This window comes from Martes martes, assembly GCF_963455335.1.
Source record: "Martes martes genome assembly, chromosome: 8".
NCBI classification, from domain to species: domain Eukaryota; kingdom Metazoa; phylum Chordata; class Mammalia; order Carnivora; family Mustelidae; genus Martes; species Martes martes.
In genome coordinates this window covers 85,737,451-85,760,009 of record NC_137895.1, presented here as the reverse complement: position 1 = coordinate 85,760,009, position 22,559 = coordinate 85,737,451, and the positions used below count along the sequence as shown (strand labels likewise).

The 22,559-nt window shown below is 37.3% G+C and overlaps 2 protein-coding genes across 5 annotated transcripts in view; one reads left to right on the top strand and one right to left on the bottom strand.

The window, feature by feature from the left end:
- Window positions 1–13,174, bottom strand: part of LARP4 (La ribonucleoprotein 4) — a 76,635-nt gene extending 63,461 nt beyond the window's left edge. For 3 of the 4 annotated variants that reach the window (XM_080811093.1, XM_080811096.1, XM_080811095.1), the window contains exon 1: window positions 11,596–11,833. In XM_080811093.1, the coding sequence (XP_080667219.1) occupies window positions 11,596–11,613 (18 nt within the window). In that variant the 5' untranslated portion in view covers window positions 11,614–11,833. Of the gene's footprint in view, window positions 1–11,595; window positions 11,834–13,104 lie in introns of those variants that run through there. The other variant, XM_080811094.1, reaches the window with a different exon arrangement.
- Window positions 13,175–15,729: 2,555 nt separating this feature from the next.
- FAM186A (family with sequence similarity 186 member A) overlaps window positions 15,730–22,559 on the top strand; it is a gene marked incomplete at both ends in the record, with an annotated part of 74,219 nt that continues 67,389 nt past the window's right edge. The window contains one exon of the mRNA XM_080811834.1: window positions 15,730–15,900. Coding sequence (XP_080667960.1) covers window positions 15,730–15,900 — 171 coding nt within the window. The remainder of the gene's footprint in view (window positions 15,901–22,559) is intronic.

Below are 22,559 nucleotides of genomic sequence, written 5' to 3'. Positions count from 1 at the left end.
CCTTGGTTCAGGGTGGAATCCCTGGGATTATCCCGCATCGGGCTTCCTGCTCAGGGGGGGAGTCTCCCTCAGCCCCTCCCCCAACTTGTGTGTGTGCATACTCTCTCTCAAATAAATAAAATCTTTAAAAAATAAATAATAAAAAATGGAATTACCATATGATCCAGTAATTCCACTGCTGAGTATCTACCCAAAGAAAAAGAAAACACTAATCTGAAAGATGTACACCTATGTTTATTGCAGCATGACTTGCAATAGCCAAGATATGCAAGTAACCCAAGCGTCCATCCATAAATTAATGTATAAAGAAGATGTGCTATATACACAATGGAATATTACTCAACCATGAAAAAGTATAAGACCTTACTATCTATGACAACATGGATGGACCTAGGGAATATAATGCTAAGTGAAATAAGCCAGGCAAACAAAGATGAATACCATAAAATTTCACTTGTATGTGAAACTTAAGAAACAAAACAAACAGACAAAAGAAACAAATTCTTAAATACAGAGAACAAACTAGTAGTTGCCAGAGGGAAGGTAGGTGGGATGACAGGTGAAATGAAGGAGACTAAGAGTACATTTAATGTGATGAGCACGAAGTAATGTTAGATTTGCTGAATTATACCGTACACCTGAAACTAACAGATCACTGTATGTTAATAATTCTTCAATTAAAAAACACTGGGGAAAAAAAACATCCTTTGATCTAGAAATGTACTTGCGAGAGCTACTCAAAAGAAAGAGATATGCTAAACTATGTAAGTACAAGGATGCTCACCACACTGATTTTGTAATAGTGAAAAATTAGAAACATCTAGCTGCTATGGTCTAAATGTTTGTGTACCACCCTCCCCCCAAATTCATATGTTGAAATCCTAAAGCCAATGTGATGGATTTGGAAGGTGGGGCTTTGCAGAAATGCTAAGTCAGAAGACTGAAGCCCTCATGAATGGGTTAGTGCTCTTCTAAAAGAGATCCCAGTCCCTAGCTCTTTCCACCATTGAAGACATTGGCCAAAAGGCACTATGAACCAGAAAGCCCTTACCAACTACCAAATCTGCTGGCTCCATAATCCTGGACTTCCCAGAATTAAATTTCTGAGTTTATAAGCTACCCAGTCCGTGATATTGTTTGAGTAGCCTGAGTGGACTAAGACACCAACCACAGAGGATTTGTTCAGTAACTATAGTCCAGCCATATAAAGACTATCCCAGAGCCTTAAAAGAAGACTGTATATAAAACTGGTGAAATCTGAGTAAGTTCTGTGGATTGTACCAACATCAATCTGCTAGTCTTTTATATCATACTACAGTTATGGCAAGGTGTTACTACTGTGGGAAACTGGGCAAAAAGGTACATGACACCACCCTGTATAGTTTTTTTGGGCAACTTGTGAATCCATAATATTTCAAAATAAAATTTGTATAAATGGGGGAAAATACTGTAGAAGGCATTGAAAGTATTCAGGGAAACCTGGGAAAAAAGCAAGTTGCTACCTTATTACAGAAATTTTGAATTTTGTGAAATAATGCACAAGCACAGAAAAGACTGGAGAGACTAAAAATCAAAAATCAGTGTTATAACTGGTTATCTCAGAGCAGTAGCATCTTTATTTTCATTTTTATACTTTTATTTTCATACAATTAACATCAATTGCATTTACAAACATTTAAGATCCAAATTAAACTGGGAAAATCATTCCAGGCAAGTGACACAAAAGACTATTGTCTTCGAAGAGGATTAAGAAAAGCACAAACAAGCAAAAAGTCAATTCACAGTTAATAAACATGGAGAAACGTTCGATCACACTAGTCACTGAAGAAATGCAAAATAAGTTATTTCATTTTAACCAAATGGTAAACTTTTACAAATTAGAATGCTGGATGCCGACAAAGATGCAGTAAACTGGACAACAGTAAAAACTGTCCTAACACTTTTGGAAAGCAATCTGTCAATACTTATATGTTGATATGAGTTACTTTTCAAATGTTCACTCTTTGACCTACTGCAGTAAACTTTAACCTAAAAGCTTTATACAAGAGTGTCCTATATTGAATTGCTCCACATAAAGAAAACTTGGAAACGAAATGCCCAACAAAAAAAGTTGTTTTTCTTTGACAAACAGTCTTTAAAATGACACATTAATGAATCTGACAAGACAGTTTAACTACAACAAAGGCTTATTTTTCTCATTTAAATTCTCAATTACCATGTTCGATTCATTCTGTTTAGGGTTTAGTAATGAATTCCATCAAAATCCTTATCTCTTCCACAGAACTAGAAGTAAGCCCCTAAGGCTACAGTTACATAAAACATCTGTTAAAGGATGTAAACTGTCCAAGTGCACTCTGAAACTCTCTGCCAAAACCACCACAAAAATATCCAAATTGTCAGTCCACAAAACTGAGAGATCAATCACCACCTCTATATCTAAGCAATATATGTCATCAACAAATAAGCCAAAAGCAGTCTTTATTATTGGTCCATTTTATGCCAGTTCCTATGTGGGGAGTGATATAAATGAAAGGAAAAAAGAAAGACATCAAATTCTTGGCAAAATGATACCCTCCGGTCATTAAAGACAGCAATTCTAAGGTAACAGAACAGAGTCAGGAAAAAGTCATTATGAATATGGTGAAACTATCTCTTCGGTCATATCCAACCATTTGTTTTACTTACCTATTTACAATCAGAAATAGAAATCCCAAACCACTTAACCCTACAAATGCTGAAAAACAAAGTGTATAGATTGATTAAAGTTATTTGCCTCATGGCAAATCAATCATCCAGGTTTAATTTTTCCATCTCCAATATTGAGAACCACCAAATTACAAGTAATTATTATTAAAAAAAAAAAAAGACGCAAAACAAACACCTGTCATTTCATCTAGGATAAAACTTTAGGGTTCTACTAGAACATGCTTACGGGTATTTCATGGACAACAAAAATGAAAATTAAACTGGGAAATTTTCACCATTCTAACAGAGAAGAATAACAGCTAACATTTATGGAACAGTTAATTCACCTTCATAACAACTTCAGTTAAATACGACCATCATCCATATTCTGCAGATAAGAAAAATGTTACTTTAGGGGAGCCGGGCTGGCACGGTTGGTGGAGCATGTGTTGATCTTGGGATTGTTGAGTTCCAATCACAATGGGTGTAGAGATTACTTAAAATCTTAACACCCCCCCCACCCAAAAAAGTTACTTACCCCAAGGTCATGTGCCCAATGTTGCAAAGCTAGTCAGTCAGAGGCAGGATTTGAATCTAGGCAGAAGGAACAGTCTGCCGATACATTTTTACAGTGGTTCTTAACCACTACACTACAGTTACCTTAGAGAAAAGTTTTAAGACAACTAGTTATTTTTAAAAATATAAAATAAAAGACAACCAGTTACATACCATTTAAGAAATATTATAAATCTCCTCACCAAGCCAAATGGTCCCTGGCTCAGTTCTGTCCAGCGTGACCAATAATCCAGAAAAAAAATGGATATGCCACCAGATAACTAGGGTCCTCAGAGCAGAAGTCAATTCAGCTCTGCACTGATTTCTATCTCAGGGCCAAAGTAGTTTTCTATCCTAAGGCCATAGTTAATTTTCAATTAAATAAAAAAGATAATATTCATGGCAGCTTAGCAATAAAATTACTCTCTATCACAAGCACTTATCTTTAGCTGAATTATTTTGTCAGTAAGCTCCACAACGGCAATGACCTTATGTATGGTTTACTGCTCCCTAGCACCTTGAACAGTGACTGGCACACAGGCGGCCAACAAATAACATTTGTTACATGAAACAAGGAATGAACAAATGCTATATGAGTGTTTCTCAGGCTTTATGTGCTTAAGAATCATCTAGGGATCTTGCTAAAATGCAGATTCTGATTCAGCAATTCAGGGACAGGGGCTGAGACTAAGAAGCCCTTGGGTAACTAAGTTTGCTGCTGGTCTATGGCTCACACTTTTCAGTAGCTAGGTAACTGGACCCCCAGAGGTCATTTCCCCCAATCTCTTCAAGGAGTTAAGAATCAGGATTCACGGGGCGCCTGGGTGGCTCAGTGGGTTAAGCCTCTGCTTTCGGCTCAGGTCATGATCTCAGGGTCCTGGGATCGAGCCCCGCATCGGGCTCTCTGCTCAGTGGGGAGCCTGCTTCCCCCCTCTCTCTCTGCCTCTCTGCCTACTTGTGATCTCTCTCTGTCAAATAAATAAATAAAATCTTAAAAAAAAAAAAAAAGAATCAGGATTCACTTACTCTCCACGGAAGAAAACCTGAAGTTTATTCGTCAATAAAGCTATTATTACTGATCCTCTGATATCAGAAGGAAAGACTTATCTCCCCAAATTCTCACTATACCTCAGTCAGATGGCATCTGTTAACTGTTCAAAAACAAAACACAACAAAACAGCCTCCCATAGACTAGTGGCTTAGCTTTTTTTTTGGCGGGGGGTGGCATCAAGGATTACTCTGAAAATATAATCAGAACTACAGAGTTCTCCCCAAAAAGTTCTATAGGAGATTCATGAACCCCCTTATTAAGACCAAGATCTCCATTTGTATTTACCATTTAAGTAATTTAAATTGTCCTCAACTGGGGCGCCTGGGTGGCTCAGTGGGTTAAAGCCTCTGCCTTCGGCTCAGGTCATGATCCCGGGGTCCTGGGATCGAGCCCCACGTCGGGCTCTCTGCTTAGCAGGGAGCCTGCTTCCCTTCCCCTCTCTCTGCCTGCCTCTCTGCCTACTTGTGATCTCTGTCTGTCAAACAAACAAACAAACAAAAAATTTAAATAGTCCTCAACATACTGAGTCATTTTACTCCAAACTGTCATCTGATAAAGCCAACAGCTAACCATACAAATCAAATTTTTAAAAAAATTCCAATATTAAATACGATCAACATTAAATACAATATTAAATACAATCAATATTAAATACGAAAATAATCCTTTTCAGAAATGTGTACAGTCAAGTCAGCAAACTGTTATTTTCGATTAAAAATGATCAGAAAACTAAGATGAGACTTATCTTTCCCCAGTATATATGAAAGCTGCAGCTCACATGTAGTGTTTATTATGCACCAGATACTATTCGAAGTACTTTACGTTAAATGTCAATCTTTTTAACAACCTATGTGACCTATTAATATTATCCTCAAGTTATTAGTATTATCCTCAATTTACACATAAGAAAATTGAGAAAGAGGCAAAACAACTTGCTCAAGGTCATACAAATAGAAAGAGGCTGAGCCTGAACAGCAGCCTTGTACTTGTTCTTAACCACTCTTTTGTGCAACCCTGTATATAAATGTATCTTATAATTATTACTCTATCACTGCCCCCATTTTTTTCCTTCTCCTAACTCAAAAGGCTAGAATAATCCCACATATCTTTTACTTTGCTTAACTGCATACTTTTATAAATCCTACAAATTTAATTTCCTCATAGCTAACTCAACAACAAATATTTTAGTACCAACTTATGTGCACTGTTAGTGATATGGGTAAAAGTACTGCCAATAAGCATACAGTCTCTTCTGAAGAATTAAAAATTATCATACAAATCAGGATATTTTTGAACATGAAAGAGGATGGGACATCTATTCCAAAAAATACAGTGTACACTGTATCTAGGACAAAATGGGAGGAATGATCACACTAACCTATTTTGTAGTTTGCAGTATCTAGTGCCACGAAGTACTTACTGGCCACCTATGTACAACACAAACCCTAGATTACTCCTGAATTTCTGTTTTGACACAGAAAAGCTTTTCTCTTCCCTCAATAATATATAAACCAAACAAAACTTAACTTCTCATCCTTGGAGTCTGGCTTTAAGTCTACAGTTCATACTCCAACCCTAGTAATATTCATCTAAAGTATTCCTCTGGAAGGGAACGAAGGGAAACAAGAGAAGGAAGGAAGGGAAGGAAGCGAAGGAAGGAAGGACGAAGGATCCAATGAACTCCTCTGTCTTTGGTTTAGAGTCAGTCATTTATAAATACAGAGATATTTTCTGAACCAAAGTTTGGCTCAAATGTTTGGGTCTATTACAAGAAACAGACAAGAGAAGACACATGAGTACATGATACTCAAGTTTCTTTTTCTTACATATTCCTGTACTTGCATATTAGAAAAAATTTTCTTCACAAAAGAGGAAATATAAATCATCTACTTGCATCTCATCATTTGTATTCCTTTAAATCTTGTATATAAATATGTCTGTATTTGAACACACTGCAATCTTCATTCCTGTTTTGTAAGTTTTATTTGCCCAATTAAAAGTATACTCTTCAGCTATAAAAATTTTAAAATAAAGTAATTACCCAGTTTGGCTTATCCAGAATCAGGGTAAATTAGTAACAACACTCAGATTAGAACTCGAAAAGGCATACTTCTCTCTTTTTTTAAAAGGTATTTATCTCTTAAATCAGTGCTGTCTCACAGTAGTTTTTGCAATTACCAGTGCCATTATGATGTAGTTTTAATAAATTTTCCAAAAATGTTCAACAAATCATAAGGCATAAATTAATAAACTGGAAAGTTATTATTTATATACTGGACAATTTACAACACAAAAGAGTTGCTATGATGATCAAATGATAGTTGTCAGCTAAGTTCTTCGCTAGGCTATGTTAAAATGCTTAATACATAAACATCATAAACATCATGAACACAAACTTTGTCAAAAGAAATTATTATTGCCAAATTACAGATAGGAACTTGATGTTCCAAAAAGTTGTCACTTGTCTAAAGTCATACAACTAACATTTGAATCCAGGATTCCAAAACCCTTGCAGAAAATTACAGTGCATAATGCAAAAGTTTATTATGTTATCAAGACTGGAAACCTTCCTCAAGAACTAAACATTAAAGAAAGCAAAATTTAAGCAAAATACAGAATATAGGAACAATAAAATAAAATGCTATGAACACCATCAGAGCTGAAGAGTCATTTTCCATTTTCACTTAAGGATCTTCAGAGAGGTTTAAAATCTTTTTAATGACTTCACAGGATTATAGTTTCTCAACTTCCTCTACTTTCCACTCCTCTGCAATATAGACTCAGACCCTATTTCAACTACAGGGTCAAAAATCTTTTCTTAAGCTTCCAGGTAGGAAATCAAAATTACAGATTTGAAGTGTTCGTGACTACTGTCAAGGATCATTTCCATTAGCTGGGAAGTAATATGGAAGTAATACGGAGCTGCCTGATAACAAACCCAAATTGATACAAAATAACAGTATCAATATTCCTAGCTTCTGGTTTTTCAAAAAACTGTAAACCAGTTTACTGTAATTTGAAGCACCAAAAGGTACTTTTACATCTTTATGTTCATTTCTAAACATTTTATTCTACTTTTCACATTTAAAAGATAATTCCTACTTCATTCTCAGTCCATTGTATCTCAAAGTATTTCTACTTGAAAATATTTTTATTCATTTTTAAATTCTGCATCTACCTCCAATAAATATTCCAAAATCAAATTGCTCAGAAACCACTACTCACTTATTTATAATTGCTCCTGGCAATCATTTCACAATTTGTTTAGGCACTTTCTTCTTCTAAGTCATTTTTTAAAAAAAATCATTGTCAGTCAGTGACATCTAATAACTTTTTATAAATAATTTATTTAAATTAATGGGAAAAACCAGTACCGTATTTGGAGTTAAAGGCACAATATTATGATTACTACAATATAAAATAAATGATTTCAGATTTCTAAGCTTCATCTAAAATTTAAAATGTTATTACCTAAAAAAGCAGAACACTTTAGAAGTCAGATAAATTACTTTAAAAATTATGTAAGAGCTGGGAAAAGAAGGGAATGGGCAGTTATTGTTTAATGCATACAGTTTCAGTTTTGCAAGATGAAGAGTTCTGGATGTGAACAGTGGTGATATTGCAAAACAATGTAAAAGTACTTAATAACCCTGAACTATACACTTAAAATTGGTTAAGTCATTAAATTTTATGTTATCTGTATTTTAAGTAACTAAAAATTTAAAAGTTATCTAAGATTTATTATAGAGTGCATAAAAGTCATTTTTACCTAAATAAGTAGTTACAGGTATTCATTTTCAGGGAAAAACTCTAGAGACAGAAACCCAATTAAAACATGGCCAAACAACTAAAGCAGACATAACTGCTAAAAATATTAGAGGGGGGAAAATGATCTGAAAAACAAACAAAAATGCTAGCAATCACAAAAAATCACTAAAAAAAGTGTAAGCTGCTATTTAAGTAATTTGTTAGTAGAAAGCACAATGCTGTTTTGAACTTACAGAATGTGTTTTAAGGGAATTTATGTTGGTACATGTCTGACAACTTTGTGAATTATCCAAACATTTTTCCCTCTTCACAGAGAGCCAGATATTGTATATGTCCCCTTCAGAACAGTGAGAAAAAACCCCAATAAACTACTTAAATCAACAGAGCCCTTTGTCTCCGAGACTAAGTTAAAAAAGTTACATCTCACTATTACTTAAAATAGGATTCCTTGGGGCGCCTGGGTGGCTCAGTGGGTTAAAGCCGCTGCCTTCGGCTCAGGTCATGATCCCAACGTCCTGGCTAGGTAGCAGAGTTCTAATATTCACTAGCTGTGGGCAAGTTTCTTAAATTCTATGCTGTAGTTTATCTCTAAAATGGAGATAATAATTCTACCTATCTCACAGATAGGATTGAGTAGATGTATATATATGAACACATGAAAAAACACTGTGTTTTGTACTTACTATACAAAAATGCCTCACGCACAGTAAGTACAATATACAGGTATACCACTATTATTATAGCGCCATTATCATTACTATTATCTGTCCCACGCATTCCAGTTATAAACGAAAAGCTAGGGTCTTACCAGAAAAACGCACACAAGTAAAAGATTTTGAATACAACTAACTACAAAGGGCTCAGATTCCAGATCAGAGAAGCCCAACCAAAGATGATCCACAAGCAACTTGGTTTATAGAAAAGTGATTCTTAACCTTGTGCCATGGACCTCTATTAGCAGTCCAAGTAATCTACAGATTTCTTCTCAGAATGTTTTTAGAATGCACAGGGGGCGTATAGGTGGCTCAGCCGGTTAAGCAACTGCCTTCAGCTCAGGTCAAGATCCCAGAGTCCTGGGACTGAGCCCTGCATAGGCCTCCCTGCTCAACAGAGAGCCTGCTTCTCCCTCTCCCTCTGATGCTCCTTCTGCTTCTGCTCTCATTCGCACTCTCTAGCAAATAAATAAATAAAATCTTTTCACTAAAAACCTGTATTATGTGAAAATATTTCTCTTGTTGAATCCATTGCAATTTCAAGAATTTTCAGTTCTCTTCTAGATTTTAATTAGAAGCCAGTCAAAATAAACAGGGAAATTTTTTTCCCTCAATGAAGTTCACAGACTTCCTCAATTCTAACCAGAGACCCAGATTAAGAATCCTTGATTTAGGGGAAAGTGCAAAATAAGTTCTGGAGCCAGAGACCTGTGCTGTAGAGGCAAGACTTCAGACTTTAGTCACCACATTATTTGCACCCGAATTGACCTCAGGTATGAAACTGAGCTGTGGTTCACTCCTTTAGAATAATTTCTAAATCCTATAGGTTATTCCTATAGTTTTAAGGATCAAATATTAGCTAACAAAATGCCACATGACCAGTGTGTTATTTTTTTTTTACTGCCTTTAATACCATATATTTGGCTCCAAACGTGTAGTCACATTGTTAATTTTCAGTAACTCATTATAGGAGAAAAGTTAAAAACAATATACTGATTCACAAAGAAAATGATTAGTGGAAATATTAATTAACAGTTTAATAAGAGCCATGATTTGGCACTAGAATGACCTATATCTAAATCCCAATTCCACTACTTTACTTCTAAGTTCCTTAACCTCTTCCTCTCAGTTTTCTCATCTGTAGAACATTGCAATGTTGTTTTACAAACCAGAGAGGATCTAGCTTAAACACTCAATAAATGGAGCGATTATTAAAGTTCACATTTTAACAAAGCCAAAGGAATCAACTGGGAACTCAAAAGTTTATTTTGGAATTCATGTTAATATAAATAAAATTTGACATTCTCTTGCCCAGCAAAACACATACACACTTAAAACCTGAAGCATTTGCATGGCATAACGTTCCTAATACAAACTGGCACTGTTTAAAATCGTATCTGATTTCTTATCCCGCCGAAAAAAACCTACAATGAGGATTAAAAAAAATGGTAAACAGAATGGGCTCAGTAATCTCAAATCTCTTCATGATTTACTTGGGATTATTCCAATGAATGTTTATTACCAATGTCGGACATACTCTAAGGTAGCTGCGTTTCTTTAAAACACAATTTAAAGATCTCAAATTTATCAGCTACACAGTCGGTTAGATTAAAAAAAAATTAAAAGCATGAATTTACTTTATGCCGGAATATTACGGAGTAAAACCCATTACTCCCTCCAAGAGAGAGAAAAAAACAGCCAACAGACTGACCCTGGCTTCTCGATCCATTATACAACCTGTAAATTCCTTCCCTCATTGAAAAGATTCTTTTTATGGGCATAGTTAACAAGTGCCAAGTTGCGAAGTTGCAGCTTTGCTGGTTTGACGTTTTCACAATGCAAGAACAATATGATCTGGAATCTACTCAAAGCATTAGCCAGGCAGTCAGCTGATGCTCACTGCACACAAGAGAAACGAGAGAAATTAAACCTCGTATTTCTCTAAATCAGGTATCCACTACCTTTAAAACTAAAATAGGCCAGCAGCTGGCGTTCCAGTTAAAATAAAAGTATTTCTATTGTTAAATAACATTAAAAAAAAAAAAGTGGCTTTCCTCGGACTAGGTTTCTCCCATTCTTAGAATTTTCCTTCTATAAGGGCTTTTATGCGTCCATAAAGCCAAACCCTCATCGCGGAGCCACTGCCTGAGTAACTTTTACAAAAGGTCAAAGCGGTGCCTTTCAAGGCTTCCAAAGCCTACTGGCGTCTCCTCCGTTCACAGTAATTCGCTTTCCACCCACAGAACGTTCCAGAGACTTACGGACGGGGATCAAACAAAATTTGGTGGGGGTTGCTCAAAAGCAGCTATCAACTTTCTCTTCAACATACTTATACCGAATTTCACCTTCCTCCCTCCGCGGCCCCACATGTTGCTTGCTTCCCTCCCAGAGGGCCCCGCGAGACCTCGCTTCTCCACCACCCCCCACCCCCGCCAACGCGCCCACCTGATTACCCTTTTCTCCGTAGACTCCGCCCCTGTCCTGCTGCCCGCCCTCCCCCCCCCCCCGCCCCGGCCTGTTTGCCTCTTCTAGGAGGTCCATATGGGACACTTTCCCCTTCCTCTGATTCTCACCTCACACCAGACAAGCCTGGATTCTCCACCTTCAATTCTCCCCCACTACGGCCCTCACTTCCCACAGCTTCCTAAAGTGTTGCGAGAGCGCAGAGTGGAGCCGCAGGCCTGCACGGCCCAGGTGCTGTGTCAGCCTATCTGCCGGTTCCGCGGCGTGTACGGCCTGGAAAGTCACATGGCGGTGGAACCGGCCGGTGCCTCCACACTCCTGCTCTCCTCACAGCAGGACGACATTACCAAGTCCACTCACCTCCACGAAGAGCAACATGTCTTCCTCCGCTCGGCCCAGTCGTTCTCGCCGCCGCGACTCCAACGGGCTTACAGGCCCGAGCCCCAATCGCTAGGATAAGGACACTCGCCTGGCCCCTCCACCCGGCAGTGGACCCGGCTCCTCCCCCGCCGTCAGCCGCTGCGGCCTGACCCGCCCAGTCCCACCTCCCTTGAAAGAGCAACCGCTTCCGGTTCCAGAGAAAAATTGCTTCCGGGAGAAGAGAAACCCCTCGGCGCGCTCAACTTTTACGCTACCTTTTCCAGCGGCAGCATGGGAGGTACTATCGTCAGTCGTGGGGGGAGGGAAGATATCAGAGGAAAGCACCATTCTGTACCACGGGGGTGTGTACAGATCTTATTGACGCATTTTATCCCTCGTCAAGCGGAGGGCTACCGCTACTGTAACTACGCAGGTTTCGTAGTTCAAAATCTAGAGCTGATGAAAAGCCGAGCTTGTGTGGAGTTTACTGGCAGACGCCCAATCCTTCCGAAAAGGTGGTGGCTCGAAGAAAAAAAGTAGAAAAAAAAAAAAAAAAGCAGCAGTAATAGTAAATATATTAATACAGCTGCTGTGTATGAAATGCTTAGTATGTGCCTTACTATGTGCCTGGCATTATTCTAAGTATTTTATGAGAATTAATCTTTTAAAAACCTTATACAATAGATAGTATCCCCATTTTACAGTTGAAGGAACCCTCGCAGAGAGCGGGTTTTCCTTAGAAACGCCTTTAAAGAACTTTGCCCTATGTTCACTTCGATCAGGTACCCACATCCACGCTACTTAATACTTAGTATGGAAAGCCTCTTCGCTGCTGTCACTGTCACTTCAAATGAAGTACAATAAAAAATTTTTAAAAATGGTCTTTGGGGGCGCCTGTGTGGCTCAATGGGTTGAAGCCTCTGCCTTGGGCTCAGGTCATGATCCCAGGGTCCTCCGATCGAGCCCCGCATCGGGCTCTCTGCTCGGCGGGGAGCCTGCCCCCCCCCCCCCCGCCTGCCTCTCTGCCTACTTGTGATCTCTGTCTGTCAAATAAATAAATAAAATCTTAAAAAAAAAAAAAGGTCTTTGTACTTTTCTTTTAGATGATCCAAATTCTTTATTATCTTCAGCTAGTAAGCTTATTCTTCCCTATCAATATCACTTCTGTATCTTAGGTCAGACACTTAATCTTTTGGAATAATTATGTCTTGATCTTTTCCACTGATTTTTCCCATGCTATTATTTCAAAAATCTTTCTAAATTAAAGGTTTCATTTTCACCAAACCGTTGTTTTCAAGACCTTACCATTCTGATCCCATGTAATCTCCCTTACTTTATCTCTAATGAATCTACTCACTTTTTCACATGAATACCAAAGTAGTTTCTCCATCAAATTCCTTATTTTTGTATTCCATCCTCTCCCGAATCTGATCCACAGTAAACTAAGCATTACTTCATCTCAATTAAACCAATCTTACCTTTCCCCTGAAAGATAAACTCAACACTCACCTCTAAAGCCATGGCTCAAGGTGTCTTCACTATCTGGAATGCCTTCATTTGTCAATCAACCTTCTCTCTCCATAGGGTTTTCCCAAAGACACTGCTCCCCACAGATTTCTTCTTCATGTCCCTTATTAGCACTTGAATATTCTGTCTTAAATTATTTTCTTTTTTTCGTTTTTTGCTTTCTTCACCAGTATCGTATATTCTTCACATTCTAGGATAATGGTGGGCACATAGCAGTATCTCTCAACAAGTGCTTACCAAATTGAAAGGGAAAGAGGGAGCTTTTAAATTTTGCTTTAAAAAGCCTTCATTTCCAGTTGCTGATGAAGTCCATGCTGCATAAAAAATATGAGAGAGGGAGAGAACACAATAATACTAAATTAGTTTAGTTGACAAGCATGTAGGCTGCTTTGTGAAAGCCTACTGGGATAAGGAATGTAAAAAAAAAAAAAATCAAGAGAAATGAAAGTTACTTAAGGATCTCACAATCTAATATTATCAACAAAGTACTTAACAAATTAATTGATAAGTTCAAGAAATGCTGGATAATGATGACTATTTTAGTCAAACTTAAACATTTACCAAAACACTTAATTGCAGTCCTTTCAGAAACATTTTTAACTTCCTCGAATGGACTTAAATGTGATTTAAAGGAAAGGAGGGAGTAATTTTTGTGACTGGATGTTAGGGGAGGCAATCTAACAATAAAAGAAAGTATTCTGGGGCTTAGAAAGTTTCCATAGAATTGAGTCTGATGGGACGCCTGCATGGCTCTGTTGGTTAAGCAGCTGCCTTCGGCTCGGGTCATGGTCCCAGCGTCCTGGGATCGAGTCCCGCATCGGGGTCCTTGCTTGGCGGGGAGCCTGCTTCTCCCTCTGCCTCTGCCTGTGCTTGCTCACTCTCCCTCTCTCTCTGACAAATAAAAAAAAAAAAGAAAGAAAGAATTGAGTCTGAAATGATAATAAATATACAAATTTTAGAAAATTTCTGAGGAGGAACTGAGGAAGAATATGTCAGATGTTTAAAACAAACAAACAAAATCCCTAAAACACAGCCTCTGGTTTTGAGAAGTTCACCAACTAATGGACAGAGACAAATAATAGTTACATTCCAAAGAGATAAGTACTATAACAGAAAGTTTACAAAGTATTTGGGAACACAGAGGAGGGGGTAACTTACACAATGGGATATTAGAAGGGGGAATATTTGCTCTCTTTATATTGATTCATTTCTTAAAAGACAACTACTCTGTGTTTCCCTGTCTCCCATTCTCTGAAGGACTGAAATACGTAAATTGTTTAACTTTACAAGTTTATAGCAAGGACGCAACATAGGACAAAGTTTACAATGAGAACTCAACATACAAAGTTCTTGTAGAGAAATTAAATTATATATCCATAATTTGTATAAAGTCTAAAATCTATAAAATGATATATAGTTTATGAATATATCCACCTGTAGTAAAACTATATAAACAGAGACTAGACATAAGTACATCAAATTCATGACTGTCAATGTCCCTGTAAAGGGACAGAGTGGGAGGAAGGAGTCTAGTGAGAACACCAAAAGGGACTCCAACTTTATCTCTAATGCTTTATTTTATTTAAAAGATCCTGGGATTAAGCCCTACGAGGGGGAGGGGTGTCCCTGCTCACTGGGGAGTCAGCACTTCCCTCTCCCTCTGACGCTCCCCCCGCTCATGCTCTCATGCATGCTCTCTCTCTCTCTCAAATGAATAAATTTTTTAAAAAATCTTAAAAAAACATTCCTGAAGCAAATATGACAAAATGTTAATATTTGTTCATTCTATATGATAGGCACATGGCTATTTGTTATATTTATTTCTGTACTGTTTCATATTTTTTTTAATAAATAAAAAAGCTACACAGCTAACAAAACTACCCTGTCCTTTAATTACTCCTTTGTCCTAAATCCTTTCACCTCCTCTGCTATCAAAGGAGCTGCCCAGAGTGCTCCTCTCAGTTACAAAGCAGCGTCCATTGTTCCCTTCATTTTCTCTGGCCAGCTATGGAATTTCAGAAGCTTCTTCAGTCACATTCCTTGGAAAAATGAATAATTAAGCAGTGCAGAGAGTATGACCTTCAGCCAAATAATAGCTTCCAAATTATTACATGTCTAGGACAAGCTGAGGGGCAGCTGAGGATGTTGTAACACAACGAGTCCACCACAGGTTTAAAAATTCTTAAGCAAAACCTCAGGAAGAGAGAAGAATCAGGAGTTACATTTGATATACTGGATCTTGAATTCTAACACCTAGATTTTAAGCTTATTTAAGCAAGGCTATATCTTCTATTTCCTTTAGTGTTCCGGTTGTCTATTCTTTCCTACCCTCCTTCCCCCTACCATGACAGCATATAGATAGAATGCCTAGTTCTCCGCATATAGTAAGCACTCTAGAAATGTTTGAGTCGTTGATGTCATGATGGATTTACTATGACATCACCAGGACTGGAATACCATGGTTAGCAACAAATTAGGGTAAACCACAACCTGTGGGAGCAGGAAAGACCTAGCTTCCTCATGCACACCTTTATTAGCATTTGCCTATATTCGGTGAAAAAAGAAGAAATAAAAGAAAATCACTAACTTTTCAAAATATTTATCAAAATGCAAAGTGGGATAGACAGCAACTCTGAACCAGAAAAAGAAGTTACGGATTCCACCATCATGTCCAGAAAATCCCTTTACAAATCAGGGGTCCCTCAGCTGGAGATCCCATTTGCAGTACAGAATGTGATCTCTAGGATTGAGCAAGCACAGCTTCATCGAGCCAGAGAGGTAGGTCATAAATGAGAAGTTTACAGATTACAACTGTTTTTTAACTTTCAATAATAAGCTGCATTTTTTAACTCATTTTATTTTCACGATCTTTGACTATGTTTGAGGTAACTTTGATTTCAAATGACAATTTCACCTGACTCTCTGCATAACATGCTCCAATTTTGTTAGTCTCTTTTACTTTCCTATGAGAATTAATTACGACTTTTGAGAAATAAATTGCATGTGCTATTGAGTGATTGGGATAGAAAGAAAAATAAAAATCTGTAGCAAATATTGATATCTAATTTCAGTCAGTAGTTTTCCTTTGTTCTCAACTAAACTTTTGTCAAATAACTGTTAGCAAGAAGAAATATAGTTTGGCTTGAATTCCAGCTCATGGAAGGGGGATTTATTGGAAGGTAGAAACCCAATGACAATGAACAGAAGGTTCATATAACAATCCAGTAAACCTCAAACAACTAAGGTTATACTACATTCTATTCTCTCAAACAGAATACAACAAATTCAGTCGGTTTGAAATAAATTAATTCAAGTAAGTTTTTTCCTGTGTTTAAGGAGTGTTAAATATTTGTACTTTCTCATTCTCTGAATAAATGTACTCCTGCTCCAACTCCCCACAACTAACAACAATAACCTGGTGTTTGCCTTTTTTCTTTTTTTTTTTTTTAAGATTTTATTTATTTATTTGTCAGAAAGAGTGAGCACAGGCAGACAGAATGGCAGGCAGAGGCAGAGGGAGAAACAGGCTCCCCGCTGAGCAGGACGTCCCCAGGACTCCGGGAGCCGAAGGCAGCCGCTCAACCAACTGAGCCACCCAGGCGTCCCCTGGTGTTTGCTTTTAACACCTTTACTGAGGTATAATTGACACATAATAAGCTTCATATATATATTTTTTAAACTTTTTTTTTAAAGATTTTATTTATTTGACAGACAGGGATCACAAGCAGGCAGAGAGAAAGGGGGAAGCAGGCTCCCCGCTGAGCAGAGAGCCCAACGCGGGGCTCGACCCCAGGACCCCGAGATCACCACCCGAGTGGAAGGCAGAGGCCCAACCCACCGAGCCACCCAGGCGCCCCAGCTGTATATATTTTTAAGTATGTAAGTTTTGATATATATAAACACCTGTGGAAGCCTCATCACAATCAACATAATGAACTTACCCATCACCCCATAAAGTTTTCTTATGCTCAGTTACAATTCCTCCCCCATACCCTTCCCACCCCCCCCACCACTATCTCTAGGCAACTGCCAATCTGCTTTTTGTCTCTACAGATTGTTTTGCATTTTAAAAGAATTTTATAAGTGGAATCATACAGCATCTACTTACTCTCAAATAAATAAAATCTTTTTTGTTTCTCTTAATTGGTTTGGTATTTTTATTAACATATAATGTATTATTTATAATTATATGTGATAATATTATAATTACAATTATTGTGTATATAATTATAATTATTATAATCAGGCTTACACAATTCACAGCACTCACCATAGCACATACCATCCCCAATGTCCATAACCCAGCCACCCTATCCCTACCCCCCACCAGCCAGCGACCCTCAGTTTGTTTCCTGAGATTAAGAGTCTCTCATGGTTTGTCTCCTGCCTGATCCCATCTTGTTTCATTTTTTCCCTCCCTACCTCCCAGGACCCCTGGCCCTGTGTCTCAAATTCCTCATATCAGAGAGATCATACGATAATTGTCTTTCTCTGATTGACTTATTTCGCTTAGCATAATACCCTCTAGTTCCATCCACATCATTGCAAATGGCAAGATTTTGTTTCTTTTGATAGCGGCATAGTATTCCATTGTATATATATACCACATCTTCTTTAACCATTCATCTGTTGATGGACATCTAGGTTCTTTCCATAGTTTGGCTGTTGTGGACATTGCTGCTGTAAACATTCGGGTGCATGTGCCCCTTCAGATCACTACTCAAATAAATAAAATCTTAAAAAGATTATCTCATTCTCTCTCCCTCTGCCCCCTCCCTCTCTAAAAAAATGAAATTGCTATGAATATCTGTACCTTTATTCATGACTTATCTTATAGACATATGCTTTCATTTCTTTGGGATAAATACTTAGGTTGGAATGGCTTGGTCACATGGTATATAAATGTTCAATTTAAAACAAGACTACCAAACTTTTAAAAAGTGGTTATATGTCTGTTGGCCATCTGGATGTCTTCTTTGGAAAAATGTCTATTCATGTCTTCTGCCCATTTTTAAACTGGATTATTTGTTTTTTGGGTGTTGAGTTTTATAAGTTCTTTATATATTTTGGACACTAAACTTTATCAGATATGTCATTTGCAAATATCTTCTCCCATTCTGTAGGTTGCCTTTTAGTTGTTTTTTTTTTTATTGTTTACTTTGCTGTACAGAAGCTTTTGATTTTGATAAAGTCCCAATACCTTACTTTTGTTTTTGTTTCCCTTAGTTTAGAAGACCAATGTCAAAGTACTAGCTGTGTTCTCCTCTGGGATTTTAATGGATTTCTGCTTCACATTTAGGTCTTTCATCCATTTTGAATTTATTTTTGTAATGGTATATGAAAGGAGTCCGGTTTCATTCCTTCGCATGTTGCTGTCCAGTTTTCCCAACACCATTTGTTGAAGAGACTATCTTTTTTCCATTGGATATTCTTCCCTGCTTTGTCAACGATTAGTTGACCATATAGTTGCAGGTTCATTTTGGGGTTTTCTATTCTGTTCCATTGAACAATGTGTCTCTTTTGTGCCAATACCATCATCAGGGAAATACAAATGAAAACTACAATGACATATCACCTCACATCAGTCAGAATGGCTAAAATTAAGAACACAGGAAACAACAGGTATTGGTGAGGATGCCAAGGAAGAGGAACCCTCTTACATTGTTGGTGGGAATGCAAACTGGTGCACCAACTCTGGAAAATAGTATGAAGATTCCTCAAAAAATTAAAAATTGAACTATCCTATGCGCTACTAGGTATTTATCCAAAGGATACAAAAGCACGGATTTGAAGGGATACATGCACCCCTATATTTATAGCAGCATTATCAACAATAGCCAAATTAGAAAAGGCCCAAATGTCCATCAACTAATGAATAGATGAAGAAGATATGGTATAATCAGGGAGATTCAAATCAAAACCCCATTGAGATACTACCTTACACCAGTTAGAATGGCCAAAATTAACAAGACAGTAAACAACAAGTGCTGGAGAGATGTGGAGAAAGGGGAACCCTCTTATACTGTTGGTGGGAATGCAAGTTGGTGCAGCCACTTTGGAAAACAGTGTGGAGATTCCTTAAGAAATTAAAAATAGAGGGTGCCTGGGTGGCTCAGTGGGTTAAGCCTGTGCCCTCAGCTCAGGTCATGATCTCAGGGTCCTAGGATCGAGTCTCTATCGGGCTCTCTGCTCGGCAGGGAGCCTGCTTCCTCCTCTCTCTCTCCCTGCCTGCCTCTCTGCCTACTTGTGATCTCTGTCAAAAAAAAATAAAAATAAAAATAAAAATAAATTAAAAATAGAGCTTCCCTATGACCCTGCAATTGAACTACTGGGTATTTACCCCAAAGATACAGATGTAGTGAAAAGAATGGCCATCTGTACCCCAATGTTGATAACAGCAATGGCCACAGTCGCCAAACTGTGGAAAGAGCCAAGATGCCCTTCAACAGACAAATGGATAAAGATATGGTCCATATATACAATGGAATATTATGCCTCCATCAGAAAGGATGAATACCCAACTTTTGAATCAAAATGGACGGGACTGGAGGAGATTATGCTGAGTGAAATAAGTTAAGCAGAGAAAGTCACTTATCATATGGTTTCACTTACATGTGGAGCATAAGGGACAACATGGAGGATATTAGGAAAAGGAAAGAAAAAGTGAATTGGGGGAATTGGAGGGGGAGATGAACCTATGAGAGACTGTGGGCTCTGAGAAACAAACTGTGGGTTTTGGAGGGGAGGAGTGGGGGGGGTTGGGTGAGCCTGGTAGTGGGTATTAAGGAGGGCATGTATTGCATGGAGCACTGGGTGTGGTGCATAAACAATGAATCCTGGAACACTGAAAAAATGAAATTAAAAAAAAAGATGTGGTATACATATACAATGGAATATTATTCAGCCATAGAAAAGAATGAAATCTTGCATTTGCAACAATGTGGATGGAGCTAGAGAATAGTATGCTAAGTGATGTGAGTCAGAGAAAGACAAATACCGTTTGATTTCACTCATATATGGAATTTAAGAAAGAAAACAAATGAACATGGTTGGAGTTGCGGGGCGGGGGGGGGGAAGAGAGGCAAACCAAGTAACTGACTCTTAACTATAGAGAACAAACTGATGGTTATCAGAGGGGAGGTGGGTGGGAGGATGGTTAAACAGAGGGAGGGATTAAGGAGGACAATTGTTTTTTTTTTTTTTAAAGATTTAATTTATTTATTTGTCAGAGAGAGAGTACACACAAGCAGGCAGAGAGGCAGGCAGAGGCAGCGAGAGAAGCAGGCTCCCTGCTGAGCAAGGAGCCCGATGTGGGACTCGATCCCAGGACGCTGGGATCATGACCTGAGCCGAAGGCAGCGGCTTAACCAACTGAGCCACCCAGGCGTCCCAAGGAGGACAATTGTTATGAGGAGTACCAGGTGTTTGTGGAAGTGTGGAACGACAATATGGTACACCTGAAAACAATATTACATTGTATTTTAACTAACTGGAGTTTAAATTAAAACTTTTTAAGAAGTGGTTATACTATTTTATATTCCCACAAGCAGTGTATGAGATTTTCAATTGCTCATCTTTATCAACACTTGATGTTGTTGGTCTTTTTAATTTTAACCATTCCAAAAGGTATACAATAGTATTTCATTGTGGTTTTAATTTGCAGTTTTATAATGACTAATGATTTTGAGCAACTTTGGACAAGTTTATTTGCACTCAATATGTCTTCTTTGGTAATTCAAATATTTTGACCGTATTTTAAAAGCTTATTAGTCTATGTTCTTATTATTGAGTTTTGAGTTTTTTATGAATTTTGATAGCAACTCTTATCAGATAAGCAATTTGAAAATGTTTTCTTTTATTCTGTGGCTTGTCTTTTTCTTCTCCTGTGTCTTTCAAAGAACAAAATTCCTCAGTCCAATTTCTTTCTTTCAAAGCAAACTTTGACTAACCCGAGGTCATAAACATTTTCTCCTTCTAGGAGCTTTATGCTTATAGATTTTACACTTAGGTCTATGGTTCATTTTGTCTTAATCTTTGTATATGATATCAGATATTGATTGAGATGTTGATTTTTTAGATAATTATTCTAGTCTTGTTGAAAAGACTATCCCTTTTCCATTGCATTGCATTGCATGTTTATTGAAAATTAATTGACCATATATGTATGAGTCTATGGGCTCTCTAGTCTGTTCTCTTGGTCTATTTATCTGTGTTTATGCTAATACTACAATGTCTTCATTACTGAGATTTTTGTTTGTTTTTGATTACTGAGGTTTTATGATAAATAAATGATAAATAATATGATAATAATACATCAATAATGATAATTCTTGAAATCATATACTTTTAGTTCTCCAACTTTGTTCTTTTTCAATTATGCCCAACTTTTTCTCTCACATCTTCCTTTTACCCCCACTTCCTCTTCTTGGGCTTCTTTCTCTGGAGTGACACATTCAAACACTCATAACCTAAAAACTGTCTTTATCCACACTGCTTTCTCCCTTTGCATCTCCATATAAAATTTAGAATCAGTCTGTCAAATTCTACTGGGGGAAAAACCTTGCTGTTATAGATCAATTTGGGAAGAATTGAGCACTTAACAATATTGGGACTTCTGACCTGTGAAAACAGCATATCTCTGTTTTTATTTAGGTCTAATTTTTCTCAGAAGTGTTAGACTTTGCATATCTTTTGTTAGATTTGTCCCTAAGTATTTCATTTTTTTTTTTACTATTGTGAATAGTATTGCTTTCTAATTTCCATTCTCATTTGTTCACAACTAATATATAGAAATACAATAAATTTTTGTGTGTTCATTTTGTATAATAAAACCCAGTTATTAGTCCTCATAGATTTTCTTCATACTTTCCTTGGGATTTTCTACATAGACAACCCTGTTATATGCTAATAGAGGCAGTTTGAGTCCCCTTTTTATATCTGTGTGCATTCCAACTTCGTTTTCAGGGAGAGGGAGGAAAATAAATAAACTTCCTTTTTTATTTATTGAGTAGGCAACTTTGCCCCACTTGCTGATATTTTAATCAGAAAGAGATACTGAGTTTTATCAAAAGGTTTACTGCATCCATTGGGATAATCATGGTGTCTGTTTTTTGTTTTTTTTTTTTCTTTTTGAATCTGTTAAAATAGTGGGTTACATTGATTTATGATGGATAAAACAACCTTTCATTTTTTTGGGATAAATTCTATTTACTCATAAGGTAGCATTCTTTTTATTACCTTGTATTCAGTTTGCTAAAATTGTGTTAATTTTGTGTCTATGTTTGTAAAACATATTGGTCTGTAGTTTTAATACCTTGGTTTTGGCATCAGACTAATGTTAGCTTTATAGACTCAGATGGAATATTCTTTTAAATTTTCTGTAAGTCTTTTGAGAATTGGCATTTCCTTTTATGTTTGGTAGAAACCACTAAGTGTTT